Source organism: Urocitellus parryii, chromosome 5 (genome assembly GCF_045843805.1).
Source record: "Urocitellus parryii isolate mUroPar1 chromosome 5, mUroPar1.hap1, whole genome shotgun sequence".
Classification (NCBI taxonomy): domain Eukaryota; kingdom Metazoa; phylum Chordata; class Mammalia; order Rodentia; family Sciuridae; genus Urocitellus; species Urocitellus parryii.
The window spans coordinates 171,149,873-171,171,777 of record NC_135535.1 but is presented as its reverse complement, the minus strand read 5'-3'; the positions used below and the strand labels follow the sequence as shown (position 1 = coordinate 171,171,777).

General features: G+C 33.7%; 1 protein-coding gene across 1 annotated transcript in view; it reads right to left on the bottom strand.

Moving 5' to 3' along the window:
- Positions 1–21,905, bottom strand: part of Ccser2 (coiled-coil serine rich protein 2) — a 141,917-nt gene that overhangs the window by 79,070 nt on the left and 40,942 nt on the right. Inside the window, exon 4 of the mRNA XM_077798594.1 lies at positions 1,012–1,102. Coding sequence (XP_077654720.1) covers positions 1,012–1,102 — 91 coding nt within the window. The remainder of the gene's footprint in view (positions 1–1,011; positions 1,103–21,905) is intronic.

The following is a 21,905-nucleotide window of genomic DNA, read 5'->3' as shown; positions in this document are numbered from 1 at the left end:
TAGGAGTTCCCTCCTATTTCTTGTAAGACCCCAATCAAGACCTCAAAAATTTTCAATTTCCTTTCTTCCATTTTATCTACAACGAGGTTAACTTGTATTGTGCGCTAAAGATAAGGCAAACTCTAATACTGATTCCAGCCATATTTCTACTTTAGCTCAGAGAGGGTATAAGGTTTCCAAAGAGAAGTTGCTATAATTCTGTCAAAGTAAAATTCATTATATATAATGTGATGTATTCCAAGGAGGTAAATCCTTCACTTCTCAAAAATCAGTCTTAAAAATTCACAGTTAATTCTTGGATCATCAAATCTCATTATTGTTTCCCCTGTGATTTTCAACACTTTATGTTTTTCTTCTTATGTTGTACAATATTTTTCCACTTGATCTTTCGGGTCACTAACTCGGATTTCAACAGCAGCATGATTTGTGTCAACTACTGACTGTTTTGCTGGGAAATCTTGTTTTATAGCTCCACATAGCATTGTGCTGCAAGTGAATTTCCCTATGTGTTCTCATTATTACCTTTTGGGGCTACTATAATCCTGGGAGTTCTGCTGTTTTCCCTGTTCTTCTTGGGTATTGGCTGTGATTTTTCTTTATTAGTACTGGAACTTGACTCTGACTGCAGGAGTGTCCCAAGTGACAAAAGAGGCACAGGAAGGTGCAATATTCTCCATCCTGAAGATAGAGTGCATAATGTCCTCAGCTCCTCACTCTTCTTAACAAAATTATACATCCAAAGTCCTCTGTCATGTGACTACAGAGATTCTAACAACAATCCTAGTGTTGTTAGGCTAGCCATGGGACTTGATTTGGGCCAACTGAATGTGGTTAGAAGTAATTGAGTACTGGTTCTAAATCAAGATATAAAATATACAGGTTTCTTCTTGTATTATTGCACTTCTACCACCAGTTAAGAAGTCTGAAAGCAATAAATATAAAATTAGCTATAGCTAAGTACCTCAAGTATATAAAATATGCCTTTGGAGGCTCAATATTGTCTCAACTTACCATTGTCAAGAGGTGCATCCTCGGGCAGATCCACATCAAGCATAAGATCATCATCCTCAAGGTCACATGATTCAAGATTATTAAGAATATCCTGTGAACGAAAGCAGTAAAAAACACTGTAACTTAGTTCAAAGGATGTGTATCACTATTATTTTTGAAAATATCATCATATGAATTTACCAATGCTTACATGGCAAAAACAAAATAGATTTTTAAAAAATTTAAAGTCGTCACATGCAGTGGTATATGCCTGTAATCCCAACAACTTGAGAGGCTGAGGCAGGAGAATCATAAGTTTAAGACCAGCCTCAACAATTGAGCAAGTTCCTGTCTCAAAAATAAAATAAAAAAGAATAGACACTTCTCAGAAGATGATATACAATCACTCAACAAATATATAAAAAAATGTTCATCATCGCTAGCCATTAGAGAAATGCAAATCAAAACTATTCTCAGATTTCATCTCACTCCAGTCAGAATGGCAGCTATTATGAAGACAAACAACAACAAGTGTTGGCAAGGATGTGGAGAGAAAAGGTACACTCATACACTGCTGGTGGGACTGCAAATTGGTGCAGTCAATATGGAAAGCAGTATGGAGATTTCTTGAAAAATTGGGAATGGAACCACCATTTGACCCAGCTAACCCTCTCCTCTGACTATACCCAAAGGACTTAAAAACTGCATACTATGGGGACACAGCCACATCAATGTTTATAGCAGCACAATTCACAATAGCTAAACTGTGGAACCAACCTAGATGCTCTTTAATAGATGAATGGATTAAAAAATGTGGCATATATACAAAATGGAAAATTACTCAGAAATAAAAAAGAATAAAACCATGGCATTTGCAGGTAAATGGATGGAGTTAGGAAAGATAATGCTAAGTGAAGTTAGCCAATCCCAAAAAACCAAATGCCAAATGTTTTCTCTGATATAAGGAGGCTGATTCATAATGGGGTAGGGAGAGGGAGCATGGGAGGAACAGATGAACTCTAGATAGGGAAGGGGGTGGGAGGAGAAGGGAGGGGGCATGGGGTTAGAAATGATGGTGGAATGTGATGGACATTATTATCCAAAGTACATGTATGAAGACACGAATTGTTGTGAATACACTTTGTATACAACCAGAGATATAAAAAGTTGTGCTCTATATGTGTAATAAGAATTATAATGCATTCTTGTTATCACATATAAATAAAAAAGTTAATTAATTTTTTTTTAAAAAAAGAAAAAAAGAGAGATGGGGATGTAGCTCATTGGTAGAGTATCCCAAGGTTCAATCCCCTGTACTACTCAGCAAATATAAGAATGAAAAAAAAAATGAATGAATGAATGCATGAATGAGTGAATGAATGAATAAATAAATAAATTTTTAAAGGTTTTAAAAGCCCAAATTCAATGATGCTACAATTTGGATTTTGAATGGCCCCCAAAATCCCATGTGTTAAAGATGCTGTTTAAGAGGTGGTGGAACCTTTAAAAGGCTGAGCCTAGTAGGAGATCCTAGGTTCCTAAGGTTATGCCTTTTGAAGAAGATAGTAGGACCCTGACCCCTTCTTCTTTCTCTCTCTACTTTCCTGAATATGAGATGGGCAGTTTTGCTCTGGCATGCATTTGCACCACAATGTGCTATCTTGTTACAAGCCTGACCTAAAAGGCCGAACAATCATGGACTGGAAACTACAAAACTGTAAGCCAAAATAAGCTTTTTCTCTTTATAAGTTGATTATCACAGGTATTTTGTTACAAAAAGAGAAAGCTGAAAAACACAAGCTGGTTTATTTCATTAAACAATTTGTAACATCATTCCCTAGTCTTCCTCCTTCCTATGATTCTTCCCAATGGATTTTAATTTTCATTATACAAAACTTAACAGTGCTACTCATGTGCCAGATATTGTTCTAAGCACTTTATAAATATTAATTCCTTTATGTAATCTTCAATGAACTGGTGATTAATGTGATCCCTATATTATCTGTGATCAAACTAATACACAGGAGCCTTAAAACACCTAGCCAAAATAGGACTGGTACACAGAAGTCTAACTCCTGTGTCCATACTTTTAACAAGTTCCCTAATTACATGAATGATAGAATTAGCAAAGAATCTCCCCCATTCACATTTACATTTGGTATGGGAGGTTGGTTTTATTATTTCTAAGGATTAGAGACTTATGAAAAATAATGCAATAAGCCATTAATGAGATTAATATCCTCGTTTCCTTTTTTATACCAAACCCACCTTTTGCTGACTACCATCAGCACCCACCACCTCACTAGTTTAATTCAATCTGTTGTTTTCTATAAGATCAGACTACACAAAAAATGGTATAAACAGAGGCAGTCCTACAGGGTTCTATTTGAAACTTTACTAGCAACTCTATTGAGACAAATAGTTTTGTTTCAATGTCTCTTGTTTGAAAGCCAAAAGAATAATCATCCTTAAAGGAAAACATTTCTTCAACTGAAGACACTAGATATTAATTGAAAAAAAAATTAAGCATATAAATCAGCATATACAAACTTATTCATTTATGAAAACATGGCATGATATCAATTCAAAAAATTGGAAGGAACCAAAATATACATTAACTCTATTTTAAAATTATAAGGTTTTCTTCTTTTTTTTTTTTGTTAGAGTACTTGTGGTTTTGTTTTTTTTTTTTAATTTCTGCAACAAGCATTATGACATGTGTAATTTTACACACACATAAAATTAAAAAATCCTCTATATACATTTGACTATTTGTGAATGTATGTTTGAGTATGTGTGGAAAAAGATGGTATTGGGTGTTCCAGGCCAGAACTGACAACTAAGGCCAGGACAAAGAATCAAAAGCAATAAACTCTGTCTCAGAGTAGGGATGGCTAAGTCACATGGCCAAAAAAAGCGGCACTCTGACCACTGCAAAAAAGGGGTCTAATTTTCAAATCTAACAAAACTCTACAATTTGTTTTGGTACATGGGCTTCTGTACTATTCACTTTCTAATTTTTTGTTTTTAAAAAATAACCTTAAAGAATAGGAATGAGCTTGTTTTAATGAATGTAAAAGTGAAAAAATAATTATGATACAACTTTGAGAAGTTAACGAGAAAACCTAGCAGAAAAGGAAGCAAAACACAGAATTTTAGGGAGAGAGGGAAAAACATCAGTATTGAGTGCTTATCAATAAATCATTACATATGGAAGATGTTCTATAAAATGAAAACAGTAGAGAAGAAGGAGATTTACATACACACAATATGACTACATCTTTAATGACTAAAGGTACATTTAAATATCTGGAAAGCAACAAATCAAAGATTGGTATTATCTTCCCTTATGTCAGATAATGTGTTTACACTCTTCTGTAATACAATCAAAGTGATTTTATTAGTTTTATTCAATAGTAAAAATTCATGTTGGGGGCTGGGGTTGTGGCTCAGTGGTGTAGTACTCGCCTAGCATGAATGAGGCACTGGGTTTGATCCTTACCACCAAATAAAAATGAAATAAAGATATTGTATCCACTACAACTAAAAAATAAAAATAAATAAATTTTTAAAAAATTCATGTCGGATAGTTTTCCTCCCTTGACAACAGCAGGAAAATTCAACTCATGAAACCCCATTGTGCAAGTGGGAACCCTCAACCTGGTCCACCCCTATCCACAATAAAAACCAGAGCCACCCATGCCCCTCCCTTCACACAAGCCATTCTAGATCAACTTGGGTGCTTGCCCTGTTCTTCCTAGAAACTGAGGAAAAATAAATCTCTTCAGATACTCTCGACACCATGATTCAACACTAGTCTAGATATCAAACCAATGTTAGAAAGAGTTGGGATTGATTCTGCTCATCAAACACAAAAAAATCCTCTCGAAATTTTGACAAATAAAACACCAATATATAAAAAACAATATTCTGGGATATTGGATATACCCAGGTAAACAAGACTGAAGACTTTTAAGAAGTGACAAATTGAGATTTATATTAAATTAATATAAATATAAATTTGAGATTATATTTATATTAAAGAAATATCATTCTAGCTGCAGTGCAGAGAATGAATTTAAGTTGAACAGAAAAAAATAGTTTTGTGGCCATTCTAGAATCCATGTGACATGATGATTTAATCAGTGCTGATGAGAATAAAAAATAAGAATCTGTTCTGAAACATACTAAGGAGTTAGAATCTATACGACAAGAGTTACTGAGAAGTAAGCAAGAGTCATTGACAATTTCTTAGTTCCTGGCTTGAGAAACAGATACATGATGCATGTTAACGGAAATAAAGCTGAAAAAAAGAAAGTCTAAATTAAATAAAGTTGAAAAAAATGAAATAAAACAAATAAATATACAATGATGGGAACTAAAAAATAATAAAAAAAGAAGGTCAGATCTGGTAGAAAAATGTTAACATACAGTTTTGGAACCCAATTATCAGCTGACAGCATGACAATTAAAACTGAAGTGTATATTCTCTGGCTTCTAGAGGCTCCCATCAACCTCAATGGAATTAATTAACTGAGCATTTACTAGCAGAATTACCATAGAATTCTCTTGGTCTGAGAATGTTTTTCTATTCAAATATAGTAAACTATGAGATGGTTCATCAGTGCTTCAGACATTTCTCCTACACTGTACTTTGCAGAAAGCCTACATGTTTTGGCAAATGAATGACACCACCACTAGTTTAATTATACCATAAAAGCAATTTTTAGGTACACTTTATTAATTTTAATTAATTATAGATCTGTGTAAATACCAAGACAATTCAGATTACAGGACAGTTTCTTCACTCAAAAAGTCAAAATAGCCAGTTATAGTTACACCCTCTTCTATAACCTCTATGAAACACTAATTAAAGAATGTCATATAAGGGGCTGGGGCTATGGCTCAGCAGTAGGGCACTTGCCTCACACATATGAGGCACTGGGTTCTATCCTCAGCACCACAAAAAATAAATGAACAAAACAAAGGTATTGTGTCCACCTATAACTAAAAAAAAAAAAAAAAGATTAAAAGAATGTCATATAAACAGAATCAACAGTGTGCAACCTTATGCACAGCTTCTTTCACTCAGTATAATGACTTTAAGATGCATCTAAATTGTTTAAAATATCAACAATTGGTTCCTTTCTAAGTAGTATTCTACTGCATAGGATACATCAGTCTATGCATCCAATTACTCACTAAGGACACTTTGATTCTTTCTCCATTTTTAGCTATTGTAAATCAAACTATTAGCTGTGCAACTGGCATACACTTGGAATCGCAGCCATTTGGGAGGCTGAGGCAAGAGGATTGCAAGTTCAAAGCTAGCCTCAGCAACTCAGCAAGACCATGTCTCAAAGTAAAATAAAAAATTAAATTAAAAAAGGATGAATGAATGAACAAATGAATAAATAAATCTACTAAAAATATTTATGTACAAGTTTTCGTGTAAATCTAAGTTCTCTTTTCTCTAGGATAAATACTACTGGATAATATAATGATATAATGAGTGTGTATTTACATCTTAAGAAACTTCCAGGCCATTTCTCAGAGTTGCTGTAACATTTTGCATGCCAGTCAGCAAAGAATGAGATATCCAGTTGCTCAACATCCTCACCAAAACTTAATATTTAATCTTTACTTTAGTTATTCTAATAATTGTTCAGATGTGTCTCAGTGTGGTCTGAATTTGCTAATGATGTTTGAGCATATTTTTACACACTTATTTCTCATCCTTGCATCCTTTTCAGTGAACTATTTGTTCAAACCTGTAGATACATTTTTATTTGTATTGTCTGTTTATATAGTGTTTACTTTTAAGAACCTTTTAAACATTCTGAATAAGTCTTTTGGTAGGTATGTGATTCCCAAATATTTCCTCCCAGTTTGTAGTTTTTTTAAAATTTTCCTTGACGATGTCTTTGGTAAAGCAAATGTTATTAATTTGATGACATCCAATTACCTTTTTAATAACTATGCTTTTTGGTATAATATCTATTAACTTTCCATCTAACCTCCAGGTTATAAAGATTTTTTATGTTTTCTCCTAAGTACTCTAGTTTTATACTTCACAATTACATCTCAGATTCGTTTGGGGATAATCTTTGTATAACATGTAAAACTCCAGTCAAGATTCTTTCTTTACTGTTTGTTTTAACATGTCAATAGTTCCAACATCACTTGTTGAAATCTTTCTCCACTGAATTGCTTTTGCAACTCAGGCAAAGATGAGCCAGCTATGTTTGTATGATTCCCTTTCTTTATTCTAGAGTCTCTAATATGTTCCAATGATTTGCCTGACCATCCCTTTGCCTATACTGCATGTCTTCATTTGCTATAGCTTTAAAATGAAGTTGGGTAATTCCTTCAACTTTGTTCCATTTTTTATAAAATGTTTATTCTAATTTGTTTGTCTTTTATATTTTAGAATTTGTCTATAAACACAAAATTAAAAATGCTGGGATTTTGATGCATAATGAATTAAATATATAAATTACATTAGGTTGGAATGATAGCATCATTACATGTTCCAATCCACAAACACCGCATGACTCCATTTAGTTCTCCTTTAATTACTACTATCAGCTCCTTATAGTCTTCAATATATTCTACATGTTAAGATTTATACCTAAGTAATACTGAAGATATTATAAACAATATTATTTTATGAATCCAGTTTCTAACTAGTTATATAAAGAGAAATAAAAATTTTGTGTATTCACTTTGTATCTTGTGAAATTGCTCAACTCACTTATTAGTTATGGAAATATTCTTGTAGGTTCCACAGGATTTATTATGTAGATCATATTGTATCTGAAAATAAATATACCTTTCATTTCTTTTTCTTGACTTACTGAATTGTTTTACAGGCATGTGCTACATAAGACATTTTGGTTCACACAGAGCCTATAATGCAAATTGTGGTCCCATAAGATAGTATTGCCTGGTAGCATTGTAGCCATCCTTATTTATATAAACACACTCTATGTATGATGTCTACCCAAAAATAACAACAAAATCAGCTAACAATGCACTTCTCAGGACATGTCCCCCTGATTAAGAAATACAAAACTATGTTAAAAGTGGAGTGAATATGTTTGCTTTGTTCCCAAATTTAGGAGGAAAAAGCATGTAACATTTCCACATCAAGTACAATAACAATTGTAGGGGTTTTGGAGATGTCCTTTATCAAGGTTGAGAAAGTTCTCTTCCACTGGTAGTTTGGGTTAAGCCAAGACCAGATTTTATTTTGCCAATTATCTGTTGATAGAATGTGTTTTTTCCTACTGCTAATGTGGTGGGTTATACTAACTGATTTTTAAATACTGAGCCAGTTTTATATTCCCAGGAAAAATATATGTGAAAACAGTCTTTCTTATTCACTTTGTTTTTATATATTCTTGATTTCAATGTGCAAAGATTAGGTTTAATGTTTACATTAATGAGGAATATTGGTCATTACTCCCCCCACCCCCAATCACCCATATAATATCTTTCTCTCGTTCAAGTATCAGGTAAATACTAGCTTTCTAAAGCAAGTTGAGAATATTTTTGCCTTTTCTATTTTCTGGGAAAGACTGTAGAATTGACATTATTTTTTCATTAACTATTAAATAGTGAAACCAGGTGAACAAGGAAAAAACTTTTTTCTGCACTGCCATTTCTTTAATGGTTATATGGCTATTTATCTATTTTGTCCTTGGTAAAGTTTAATAGAATGGGTGTTTAAAGAATTGGTCTGTTCACATTAAGTCAAATGTACTTAGAGTTGCTCAAAATTCTTTTATTTTCAATATATGAGAGGTCTACAGAAATATCCTTCTCCTTCAACCTTGTAATCTGTGTTTCACTCTGCTTTCGTCAGTCTTGCTAAAGGTTTATTAATTTTACTGAACTTTTCAAATAAAAAGAATTATAACTTCTTATTGTTTTTATTAATTAAGACTAAAATACATATCCTTAAATTTTTTGCTGTTTTAAATTAAACTTTTGGGATACAATCAAGTATACTAACATGCATAAAGAGAATTTCAGAAGGAGGGAAGAATGAGAAAGGGTTAGAAAGAATACTTAAAGAAATAATAGTTCAAAACTCCCCAACCTTGAAAAAAAGGGAATGAATGTACATGTTGAAAAAGCTCAAAAAAAATGATACTGATATAAAGACAGCGACGCCAAGACATTATTCAAATTGCCAAAGTGAAAACACTGAAAGGAGAAGCAATGTATCATGTGCAAGGGATCCACAGTAACAGCTAAGTTGTCATCAGAAAAGTCCAGAAGGCAGTGCAACAGCATTTTTTTTTAATTATGGAAAGAAAAAAAACTGTCAACCAATGACAAAAAATGCAGTTACATCATCTTACACCATACACAAAAACATAAAATGAATGTAAAAACTAAAACACGAAACTCTTAGAAGAAAACATAAGGGTAAATCTTCATGACCTTAGATTTGATAATTAATTCTCAGACATGAAATCAGGGGCATAAATAATCAAAGAAATAATAAAGTAGACTTTTTGAAAATTAAAAACTTTTGTGTACTTTCTTGACATTATTAAGAAAAATCCTACAGACGACAGAAGATATTTGCAAATAATATCACTTGATAGTCTAATATCTACAAAATATAAAGAACTCTCACAACTCAACAACAAAAATATGAACAATCCAACTTAAAAACAGATGAAGTACTTGAACAGACATTTCTCTGAAGAAGATATACAAATGACCAAAAAGCACATGAAAATAATGCCTGACACTATTGTTAAACTGGGAAATAAAATTCAAGCCCACAAGAAAATAGCACTTAGCATCCAGTAAGATAACTAATTAAAAAGGTGGGGGGAACATTGTCCAGGATATGGGGAAATGTGAATGTTTATATATTGTGGGTAGAAATGGAAAGTGATTCAACTCTTGTGGAAAACACTTTGGCAACTCCTCAAAAAGTTAAACACAGAATTACAATATGTCTCAGCTGTCTTATTTCTAAATGCATACTCCTGCTCCAATTTAAAATAAGACAGTCAAACAAATGAATGTACATGCATGTTCCTAGCAACACTATTCACAATAGCTAAAAGGTAGAAACAACTCATATGCCCATAAAAAATTTAGGTATGTACATATAATAGGATATTATTCAGCTTTAGACAGAACTGTTGACACATGCTACAATCTGGATAAATCTCAAAAACCTTATTATAAGCAAAATAAGCCAGATACAACAGATCACACATTGCATTATTCCATTTTTATAAAATACTCAAAATATGTAAATCCATAGGGGCAGAAAGCAGACTGGTGGTTTCCAAAAGCTTGGGGATGTGGGCAAGGGTCGTACTGGAGGAAGCAATTAATGAAGATGAGGTTTACTTTGTAGTGATGAAAATGTTATGGACTAGATAGGGATTATGGTTATACAATATTGGGGATGTATAAAATGCCAATATAATGTTCACTTTTATATGGGTGATTTTTATGTTATATAAATTTCATTCAAACATAAAAACTTAAACTTGTGAAAATTAATTAGTACTTATATTATTGTGAAGGTATAGTAATTCTGCAATTTTACAGAATGATAATTTCATCAACCTTAATATTCCAAACAGTAGTCTGTATTAACACCTCACCAACAGGTTTTGGTTTTACAATGCGGGGTTGGAGATTATTTCCCAATCAGCTATAACATACCTTTCCATAGAACATTTTTAAGTAAAGGAAACCAACCACTTCATATGAAGCCTGTTTAAACATTTCAATTTTCATCCCAACTTTCATTTTAACCCCATCACTGCATCACCTTCTGCCATTATTATTTTGGGTGGGGAAGGTACTAGGGATTGAACCCAGGGGTGCTTAACCATTGAGCTACATCCCATCCCTTTTTCGATTTTGAGACAGGGTCTCACTAAATTGCTTAAGGCCTTCCTAAATTGCTGAGTCTGGCTTTGAGCTTGTGATCCTCCTGCCTCAGATTACCAATTATCTGGAATTATAGGCTTGCGCCACCATCCCTGGTTCTACTATTCTTTCAGACTACTAGTTTCCCTAATTAAACCTTCACCAACAGGTTTGATACCAAAGTATACGGAACTCCTGTGTCATGGAGTCTCAGAAATGGCTCATCTATATCCCATGACCATATTACCCACCCATGTACTTAAGCCTTAGAGTGGGAGAGGTAAAAGTCATAGACTCGGGTCCTTCTGTCTATCTTCATTTTAATTAATTTACTGATCACTGTTCCCAGGTGATTCCACATCAGATTTCTCATTTTCATCTTTTCCTTCAAGCTTTTACGATTCCTCCAAACAGAACTGATTTACTTATGCCCTCTCATGTTCAGGACCAGCAGAGATTCCCACTGGTTTATCCAACATTGCTGCATTAAGACCTTTGTTTCAACCCTATCAATGTCTGACACATCCATTCCTTTTCTTTAACATCACTCCCTGATGAATTCATTGGCTCTCCCACTTCTATCTCCCCCAGCCCCTCCCCACCACTTGTTTTTCTTATCAATAACTCTAATTTATTTTTAGCATAATTATGACCCATAAGGGAAGCCAAGACAGAAAATCTGATAAGGTTTCTCAGATTGCTTGATTTTACAGCAGTATGATTACAGGAGGCACCTATAAAAAATGAGCCCCCAAAATCACAATATTTACCAAAACCTGGTCATCAAATTAATATAAACTAGCAGAATTCCCCAGAATTCCCCATCCCAACCCCCAAAGAGAGAATTCCCCCCACTCCAGAATTCCAAAGATGTAGAGGCTCCCACACAGGAACTGGGAGGGGAAGTATGTTAACTGAGTTCTTTATTACACAACAGAATACATTCTATAAGATAAAATAAGACAGTAATCAAGACACCACATTATTGGCAAAAAGAAAAGATGCCCAGATCAATGAAAGAGAAAACAGAGCTCAGAAATAGACTCACATAAATACACTTAATACATAAATTTTGACAAAGGAACATAGATAATTCACTACAGAAAGGTTAGTCTTTTCAACAAATATACTTGGAACTCAGACAAAAATATGTGCAAAAAAGATACCCCCCCAAACACAAAACACAGTCACTACACAAAAATTAACTCTGTGTGTCACCAACCAAAATGTAAAATTCACTACTACAAAACTTCTTAAATAGGAGAAAAGCTATGTTACCTTTGTGAATAAGATAGGATAGGTAATGGGCCCCATTTAGGACTTTTTAAATGTAAAGGCCACTCCATGAAGTTAACCTGTAGAAACATTCTAAACATTTCAGTCAATTACTTTGTCCCAGGGAGGCAGGAAAAAGTGAGGAGACACGGAACTGAGTGAAGGTTATAGACTCATAGATACTGATGAATGCCTCTAGACTAGCATACTTGAGTGGCAATCCCTATCAGATCCCCTCTCACCCTGTAGGAACTGTCTCTTTTCTTTTCACTTGTATAAATCCTACTCTAATTCAAAAACTGTTATAAAATCAAAGTTTACTTTAAAAAAACTCCTTACTAGGTTATCAAGAAATTATTGCCCATTTTTTATAGGTACAATAATGGAACTGTAGTTATGTCTCAACAAGAGTAATCTATTAATAAGACATGTAAAATATTTAAAATATTTACATATAAATTTATATGTACACATATATAAATATTTTATGCTACATATATGATGATAAGGACATTTACAAATTGCTCAAATTAATCCCAGTTGAAGGAAAGGAGTGAATAAATAAGGATATAAATTTTATAAGACCATGATTTGATCATTATCGATGCTGGGGAATTGGTACAGCACAGCCCCATGAGTTTCCTCTCTAGATCTGCCTATATCTGAAACTACTCTGAGGTTGGCAGATTCTGAAATTTAACAAAAAAAAATTGTCAGGGAAGGGGGGGGGGGACTCCAAAGACTCTTTCAATGAAACAAACAAAAAAAAAATTTAAGGATTTTTAAAAACAATGGGAGAGAAAAGAGAAGACTCAATGGAAATAACTATGAGAAATTTTAGAAAAAGGGCACAAAAAATGGAGAAGATATAATAATTAAATATAAACTTTTCCAGATTTGAAAAGGTTAACAGAACAAATTTTCTACTTAAAAATAGTTAGAAAACACTATCATCTTACTTAATAATCATTACTTGGTTGGTATCCAAAACATATTTTAATGAATACAAATAAATAAATACAGACTAACACACTTCCCCAGTGACATCTAATCCAATATTTTTATTTGTCTCCTGCTCCTACTGTGACAGCCAAAACTTTCTCTCCAAAAGACTGCATTTATAGTATTACTTTAAAACTCTTCCTGAAAAATAGGTTGAAGCAGTTGGCCTAACACTAAAGAAAACTCAAATGGTCAGATGTGGTTAGAGTGAACAATTTTAAAGCAGCTTATAAAATGCCTCAATTCAGGCATCATACAGAAAAGATTTCCTTATTAAAGAACATGTTTTCAGGCCAACAAACAGAACAAAAAGGCTCCTTAATGTGTCTACACAATTTTTTTTTCAAATAATACCCAATGAAACAAAATATTCATTTAAAAAAGTCATTACTGTATTCTCTGTGAATTATTAACTACAAAGGGAAGATTTCAGCTATAACTCAGTTCTTTGCAAATTTATCTTCTGCTCTAAAGAAATGCTCTTAGATGTACTTCCATTCTTTCTAAGAACAAACCTACCTGAAACACCCAGGAATCCCATGAATAAGATTTAAAAGCTGCACATAAATTTTAGGAAAATTTGAGCCCTTAAGGGAAGAAATTAATAGGAAAGAGTGGAAACCTGAGTCCAAAGTACTTCTTTGAAAAGATAGGAAGAAATAATACTTCATTTTGGAATTTACATGATAAAATTATAATTTCCAACAAAATATACTTAAAATTCTACCATAATAAAAACATTAAGAGTTCCACAGAAATTAAAGTAATTTTCCTGATAATCAAAATAATCCCTTGAATCTATAAATATATTCAGTTGCATGGAAATGGGAAATTAAGTTTGCAGATGTAATATTGGTTCCCTGTCAGCTACCTTTAAAATAGGAATATTATCCTGGTTCATCTGGGCAGGTTATGAAGAGGGAGGCAGAAAAGTCCAGAGAAAGTGAAAGAGATGCTGTGTTATATCTCTGATGCTGGAAAAAGGAGGCCAAGAGCCAAAGTTAAGTCAATAGATTCTCCCCTAGAGGCTCCAGGAAAATCCAAACAAAGACCTGTGTTTAACTACTACAAGATAATAAGATAAGTTTGTATTGTTTTAAATCAGTATATTTGTGGTAATTCGTTATAATAGCAAGAGAAAATGTATACTGTTCCTCAAATTCTTTAATAAAAAAAAGCCTATTTCTGTTTGTACTGCTTTAGATTCAGTACCATTCCCATTGCCTATACTTCTTATAGTTTAAAAATTAGTTTCCTTCTTTCATTGGTGTGTCCCAGGAGGTTGGAAGAAAAACAGGCCAACATGTAAGCACCAGTAACACCTGAAAAGGAAAGAGAAGAGTTGGGGTATAACTGGTGAGACTTCTAATGGCTGTCAGTCATTATGTTATGGACTGAGCAATAAGCCCAATCAAATTCTGTTTGAACTGTACTTAAGCCTTTTTAAAATTTACTTTACAGGGGAGGGTAATAAGCCTCAAAAGTTTGAGGGCAGTCTCAGCAACTTAGCAAGACCTTATCCCAAAAAATAAAAAAGGCGGCTGTGATGTAGCTCAATGGGGAAATGCTTCTGGGTTCAATCCCTAGTACCATCCCCTCCTCTCCGCCCCCAAAATGCTTCACTTCACTGAAGCCTTTACAAGTTACAAATTAATGATTTTAGCCGCACTGAGTGACTATAATAGTAAGTGATTTAGAGTTAACAAGAGTGAGAAATAAAAAATCTGAGGGCCCATTTTTCAGAATAGAGTATTTAGCTTTAAATATAAAACTACTGGGAATATATGACAAAATCATGGCATTTGCAGGGAAATGGATGGCACTAGAGCAGATTATGCTAAGTGAAGCTAGCCAATCCCTAAAAAAAAACAAATGCCAAATTTCATCTTTGATATAAGGAGAGCAACTAAGAACAGAGCAGGGAGGAAGAGCATGAGAAGATTAACATTAAACAGGGACGAGAGGTGGGAGGGAAAGGGAGAGAGAAGGGAAACTGCATGGAAATGGAAGGAGACCCTCATCCTTATACAAAATTACATATAAGAGGAAGTGAGGGGAAAGTGGAAAAAAAACAAGGGAGAGAAATGAAATACAGTAGATGGGGTAGAGAGAGAAGATGGGAGGGGAGGGGAGGGGAGGGGAGATAGTAGAGGATAGGAAAGGCAGCAGAATACAACAGACATTAGTATGGTAGTATGTAAAAACGTGGATGTGTAACCGATGTGATTCTGCAATCTGTATATGGGGGAAAAACGGGAGTTCATAACCCACTTGAATCAAATGTATGAAATATGATATGTCAAGAGCTATGTAATGTTTTGAACAACTAATAATAAAAAAAAAGAAAAAGAAAAGAAAAGCAGCCAAAAGAGAAACAAAGTACAGTGGAAAATTACAAGCAGTTAATTCACACAATAGTACCATAGCCTGCAGATGTGGCAGATTCAAAGTCCATGCACCTGAACAGACCCTTGACAAACAAGAGATGGGGAACAGGTCAGTCTGATCAACAGAGATAGAAATATCTGTTATAAATAGTAACCAAGGTAAAGAAGAACTGAATATGTGCCAAAATGCACTCATCCCAAGAAGGGCTTTCTGCCACAAGAGAACAAAAGGAGGTGGAAACAATTAAAGGTTTGTTAGTTGTTCATTTGTTTGATCCAATAGGAGATAGTAAGACCTAGGTGATATCTGGGAAGATGGTTACCCCATAATATTCAGCCAATGAGGAACCAGGGAAGGGATATTGTACAATAGGGGATAAAATTCTGATCACTCTAGGTGTGCCTGACGACCACACACCTGTTCACATCCATTGTTTCTCATGTCTCCATACCCATTCTTTGGATTTGGGTATGTGAGCATGTTTCTCACACAAGTATGTTTAACAAATGGAAATGCCAAGTGTATTAGTGGTATACCATGGTCCTTTTGCTGGAAAATAGAAAATGAATGTATTAAGTGGCCCTGATTCCTTCAGCAGCTAGAATTTCCTTCTTTTTAATTCAATTTTCTGTCCTTAAACCAGTTACTTACATGCATCAGTGAGTGTCCACTTAAAACTGAGCACAGTCTCACCAGACTCATTGTTTATCAAATAGAGTTTCAGAAATACATTTGAACAAGCATTACTTTTGTTCTGTTACATTGCAGAGTTTTACATCTTTTAGGGACATTATACATTTGGGGGGTGAAGGAGGAATGGTAATAAAAGTATAATGAGGCAAAATTTATGTGTATATTAAAGTAATCCCAGAAATATATTAATTATAGCCCCCTAAAATTTGTCAGTAAATTATGGATGAGTTGAAGGTGATTGGTATGTTCTAAGAAACAGAATATCATGGGTAACAACCATCATATTGTAATACTGATTAGCACTTTGATATGTGTAAGTTTCTCAACAATCCAATAGTAGAAGCAGGTATGATACAAGTTAACAAAAGTGTTTCTTTATCTAAATTATAGAATTAAATATGTATTAGGATAGATGTATTAGGATAGTCATTGCAGCAGTTTTTAATATCAAAATATTGGAAATAATCCTGATGTTCATTGTTAGGCAAGTAACTGAATAAACAATGTATATCTACAAAATAAGGCAGTAAACAGCTGTGTGAGAAGATTAAGATCTCTATGAAATGATATGAACTTAATATATACTCAAAATGAATCCTGATGTGAAGGGAAACAAAAATAAAATATAAGCAGGAAAAAATGAAATTTTTATTACAAATGAATAGCAACCACACTTAAGGGGATGTAAACTAAAAGAATGTGAATAAACTTGGAAAATAGTACTTCAACTGTATACTGTAAGGTTAATGTTTAAAAATGATAGCCAGGCACTGTGTTGCACACCAGTTAGGGGCTTGGGAGGCTGAGGGAGGAGGGTCACTAATTCAAGGCCAGACTCAGGAATTTAGCAAGTCCCTAAGCAACTTAGTGAGACCCTGTCTCAAAAAAAGGGGGGAGAGGGGTACTAGGGATGTGGTTCAGTGGTTCAGCATCCATGGGTTCAATCCCCAGTACCCCCCCCAAAAAAATGATAAATAAATCATGTTAATAAATTTATTTTTCATGTGGTATTAAATTAACAAACTGACACTAAAACTGTGTGTAAATGTATACTATAATCCTAATATATATGCACGTATATAATACACATCATTATATATTTTATTCTATAATTCACATACACACACACACACACACAAAGTAAAATATTGTGGTTGATAACCAGGTGTCTCATTTTCTAAGAAAAGGGTTATAAATAAGGAAAGAGAAAAGGCTAAAACAAACACTCTGGTCTTGAACTGGAGTCAAAGGCCTCAGTATAAACTATTTAGATCTTCAGTGTATACATTCAGATGGATACAGAAACAAATATAGATTAAATTCTTAGCTCTGTCTGCCATTAATATTAAAAATAATTACATCCTAGAAGCAACAAGCACACCTATCCCCTAGATTTTGATTTCTAAATCTCATTCTATAAAAAAATTCTTCCTTGAAGAAATAATGCTTCAAGAGCTGAGGCAGCAACAACACAAGATGAGTCTGTAATATCTTGTGCATGAAAATAAGAAAGTGTTTAATCTCAGCAATAAAATAAATAATAATGATTGATAATATGTACAAACTAATATCAATGAACCCATATACTGATATAACCCATTTTTGATGGATAAATGGAAGAAAGGAAGGAGAGAAAGAGAGGGAGGGACAACCCTTCTTTAATAAAGATTCAATAAATGCTAAAATGGGCACAACTGTAAAAAACAGAATATGTAGTCTCAAAGTATCTGCTCTCAAGATACTTACTAGTTAATAAGGGCAAAATAACAGCATTAAAGAAACCCACCATCAAGTGAACAAAATTAACATCAATAGTGGAACAAACTAAAATCATGCACTTCCTAACAGGATGCACTTGAAAATATCATTTCTCTTGTATTACTGCCAAAAATGTATAATTACAATGCACATTCATACAAAACCATTGAAGGTCATTCTAAAACACAGTGGATCTGTACTCTTGTATCAAGGTTGTAAAAGAACAAGAAAGAGAATTGTTAGAGGACTTGCTAGAGGAATAAGGGAACAGGATACCCAAACACAAGTGGGGGTCCTGGATTAGATTATGGACCATATTTTTAAAAGACCATAGAGGGAAACTGGCAACATTTAAATAAAGTTTTCATATGACTTAGTACTATATTTACTTAATATAATTACTTACTTAATTTCCTGAGTTTGATCACTGTATTATGGTTATGTAACATACTAACATTAGGAGATGAATGAGTGAAAGGTACACTGGAATTCTATTTTTTGAAATATTTAAGTCTAAAATTAGTTCAAAATAAAAAGCTAAACAAAACAAAAAATTCATGATTATACCATATATTCAACCTTTTGGACAAAAACAAGAGTTCTTATTTATCACCTTCAGGTTAGCAAAAAAGCTTATTAAGCACTAATAAAGAGCCCAAAAATAAATATGTGTTAATCAAATGATTTAATTAATTGATCGAGCTAATTCCTAATTTTAGGAAATTAAAAATTTTCAAGAGGGAATTTATTTTTAAAACAAATATCCTCATTTCTTCCAGGGATAAAAACAAGAAAATAGACACCATGTCAAACTCCAGAACAAATAAGGAAAAAAAATAAATAGAACATCAGAGCTGGGAAGTCTCCACTCACTTAATATAACTTCTCATGAGGAAAGAACATATGAAACACCAATTAAAGAGCAAAGGTTAAAATATGGGTTTCCTGATGGCTGGTCTAATGCTCTCATGCTGTTTCCTAGCACATCATATACTTATTGATAAAGAGCTTCTACAGATCAGCTTTCCATCTCTGCCTTCATGCAACCAAACTTAAACTACCAAGTTGGCAGTTTCTGCATACTGTCACTAAAAATTTAAGAGAGGGCTGGGGATGTGGCTCAAGCGGTAGCATGCTCGCCTGGCATGCGCGGGGCGCTGGGTTTAATCCTCAGCACCACATAAAAATAAAATAAAGATATTGTGTCCACCCAAAACTAAAAAATAAGTATTTAAAAAATTTAAGAGACTGAAAGCAATACATTCTGGGTTTTGCTTTCATCAACATAAGACAGTAAACTAGAAGAGACTGAGTTGAAATGTTTAATTATTCATTCAGGCTAGAATAGCAATCCCACTAACTCCTAAAAATTAATCCAAATAATTAAAAACACTTAGCTTCTAACATAAGTATCCTCATTAACAAGTTATACTATTTATTTTAATCCAACTCATAGAATTCAAATTATTTCCACAAATATTACTAATACACATCTACTCTATTCCAGGTACTGTGCTATAAAAAAGGGAGAGGATAATAAACAAATTACTCTTTCTGTTCAAATTACTTTTAAGGTAATGATATTTTCAAGTGCATCCTGTTAGGAAGTGCATGATTTTAGTTTGTTCCACCACTGATGTTAATTTTGTTCACTTGATTAGGGTGTTGTCTGGTAGGTTTCTTTAATGCAGTTATTTTTCCCTTAATAATTAGTAAGTATCTTGAGAGCAGATACTTTGAGACTACATAATAGGGACACGATAATAACAAATTACTCTTTTTGTTCAAATTATTTTGAAGTTCATTAACTTTTTTTTCTGAAACACAGGCTAGCAGAAAACTCTCTAATCAACTCCATATTCATGAAAGAAAATAGTGTGGTCTCACAAGTTACTGGAAGTATGTGTGAAGATTTGAAACAGTAATATCAATATAATTTAATACTCTATCAGTCTTTTATATTATTTTAAAAATCTGATTTGTATCATTTGTCCTTTCAATTTGAGATACTAGATTGTCCTTCCTTTCCACCATAGCTTTATTCCAACGACTTTCTGCCTCTTTATACACTCAGTGATGCTTACATTCCTCCCAAACATTGTGCTACTCTGCATGCTGTTCCCTATGGTTAAATGTTCTCATTTCCTTGGTCATTAAGACGTTTTGTATTCATAATTCAAATGTCATTTTCTCTTTGACATCTTCTGAGCTCTCACTTTCCCTCCTTCCCTTTCTCACTCTCTCTCTCACACACACCACAATTTCAAAACTGCATGCATACTAATCGTAACATACCAGTAACAAATCCACTCTATGATCATCTGTTTATGTCTGCTTATCATACTACACTTTGAGCTCATTAATGATAAAGAGAGCTTTCTTTTAGCCTCCTTATAAACAGCATAACTGAAACACAGTAAAAGCTTAAAAAGTAATTAATGAGGGCTGGGGATGTGGCTCAAGCAGTAGGCGCTCGCCTGGCATGCGTGGGCCCCGGGTTCGATCCTCAGCACCACATACCAACAAAGATGTTGTGTCCGCCGAGAACTAAAAAATAAATATTAAAAATTCTCTCTCTCTCTCTCTCTCCTCTCACTCTCTCTTTTAAAAAAAAGTAATTACTGAATTGAACTGCATATTGTAATATATTTAATCTATAAAATACATTAATATTAAATGAAAAAATAAAAAAATAAATAATTAGGCTTAAAGGGTCATAAAACTATATTTTATAAATTTTAAACTTTTTTAAACATTAAATTATATAACAGGACAAAGTAAACCCATACTGATAATCACATATACATTGACAATCACTAGTCTGGCCAAAAAAAAAAGTGTTCAGAAAGACTTGGTTTCCTCATCTCACTGGATTCCTTTATCTGAAACAACTGAGTTCAAGTAGATCCCTTCTATTCTTTCAAGTTCTGTGATTCTGTGTTAAAGCATAGCTGGAAGTACTGATATCAGTTTGAAATTTTAATTTACCTATATTAGTACCGTCTCAACTTTCTGTAAGCCGTCCCTCCACTAACCCATCTACGCTAACATCACATTTTTAGTTACTTGCAGCTTGCTATTATGACATGTGATATCTTAGGAACTTACTATGTAAAGAGGCTATGTCACAATATGTATGGAATATATTGGACAGCAATAAACACTACCTCTAGTTTAAATGTTTCTATTTATTTATCAGGTCTTAAAGGCACCCACTTCAATAAGTATTAACTGAGATCTTAGTGACAGAAACCTAAATAGGTGCAAGGAGAGAGATAAGAATGTTCCAACTATATTCAAGACATGCAATAGGAGCTAGAGATTAAAAATGACTAGATTAACTGTGAGAACAGTGGAGAAAAGAAAGCCAAACTCAAGATGTGGGGAGGAAAATAGAATAGAAAATCTAACAGAATAGTAACAAGTCAAACTGGCAATTTAGAAAAATTAAGCACAATGAATCACAGCAGAAACACTGGTATAACTTCTAAAAGTGAGGACCTGGATTTTTTTTTCCCCACAGTCAATCAAGTATAGAATTTAGTAAATTGTACCCTCCTCTAACCATTTTCAAAATTGCCCTCTCCTCTAGATGTCCATTGCCATCACCTTGGCATTAGCCCCTCACCTGAAAAGTAGCTTCCAGCATCTTGTCTACCTTCCCTCTAATTCTATCTTTCACACAGATCATTTTAAACATGTAAACCAAATTATTACATCCCTTCCTCCCCCGAACATCCTTTAATAACTTGCCCTCAGTTTACAGGACAAAGATCCAAATCTTGCCAACTCTGTAAAAGCTGTGTCTGACAGCTCCTATACTGCCACCCTTCTCTTGTATCAGTGCTCAGACTATCCTGGCCTTCTCATAGTTCCTCAAATAC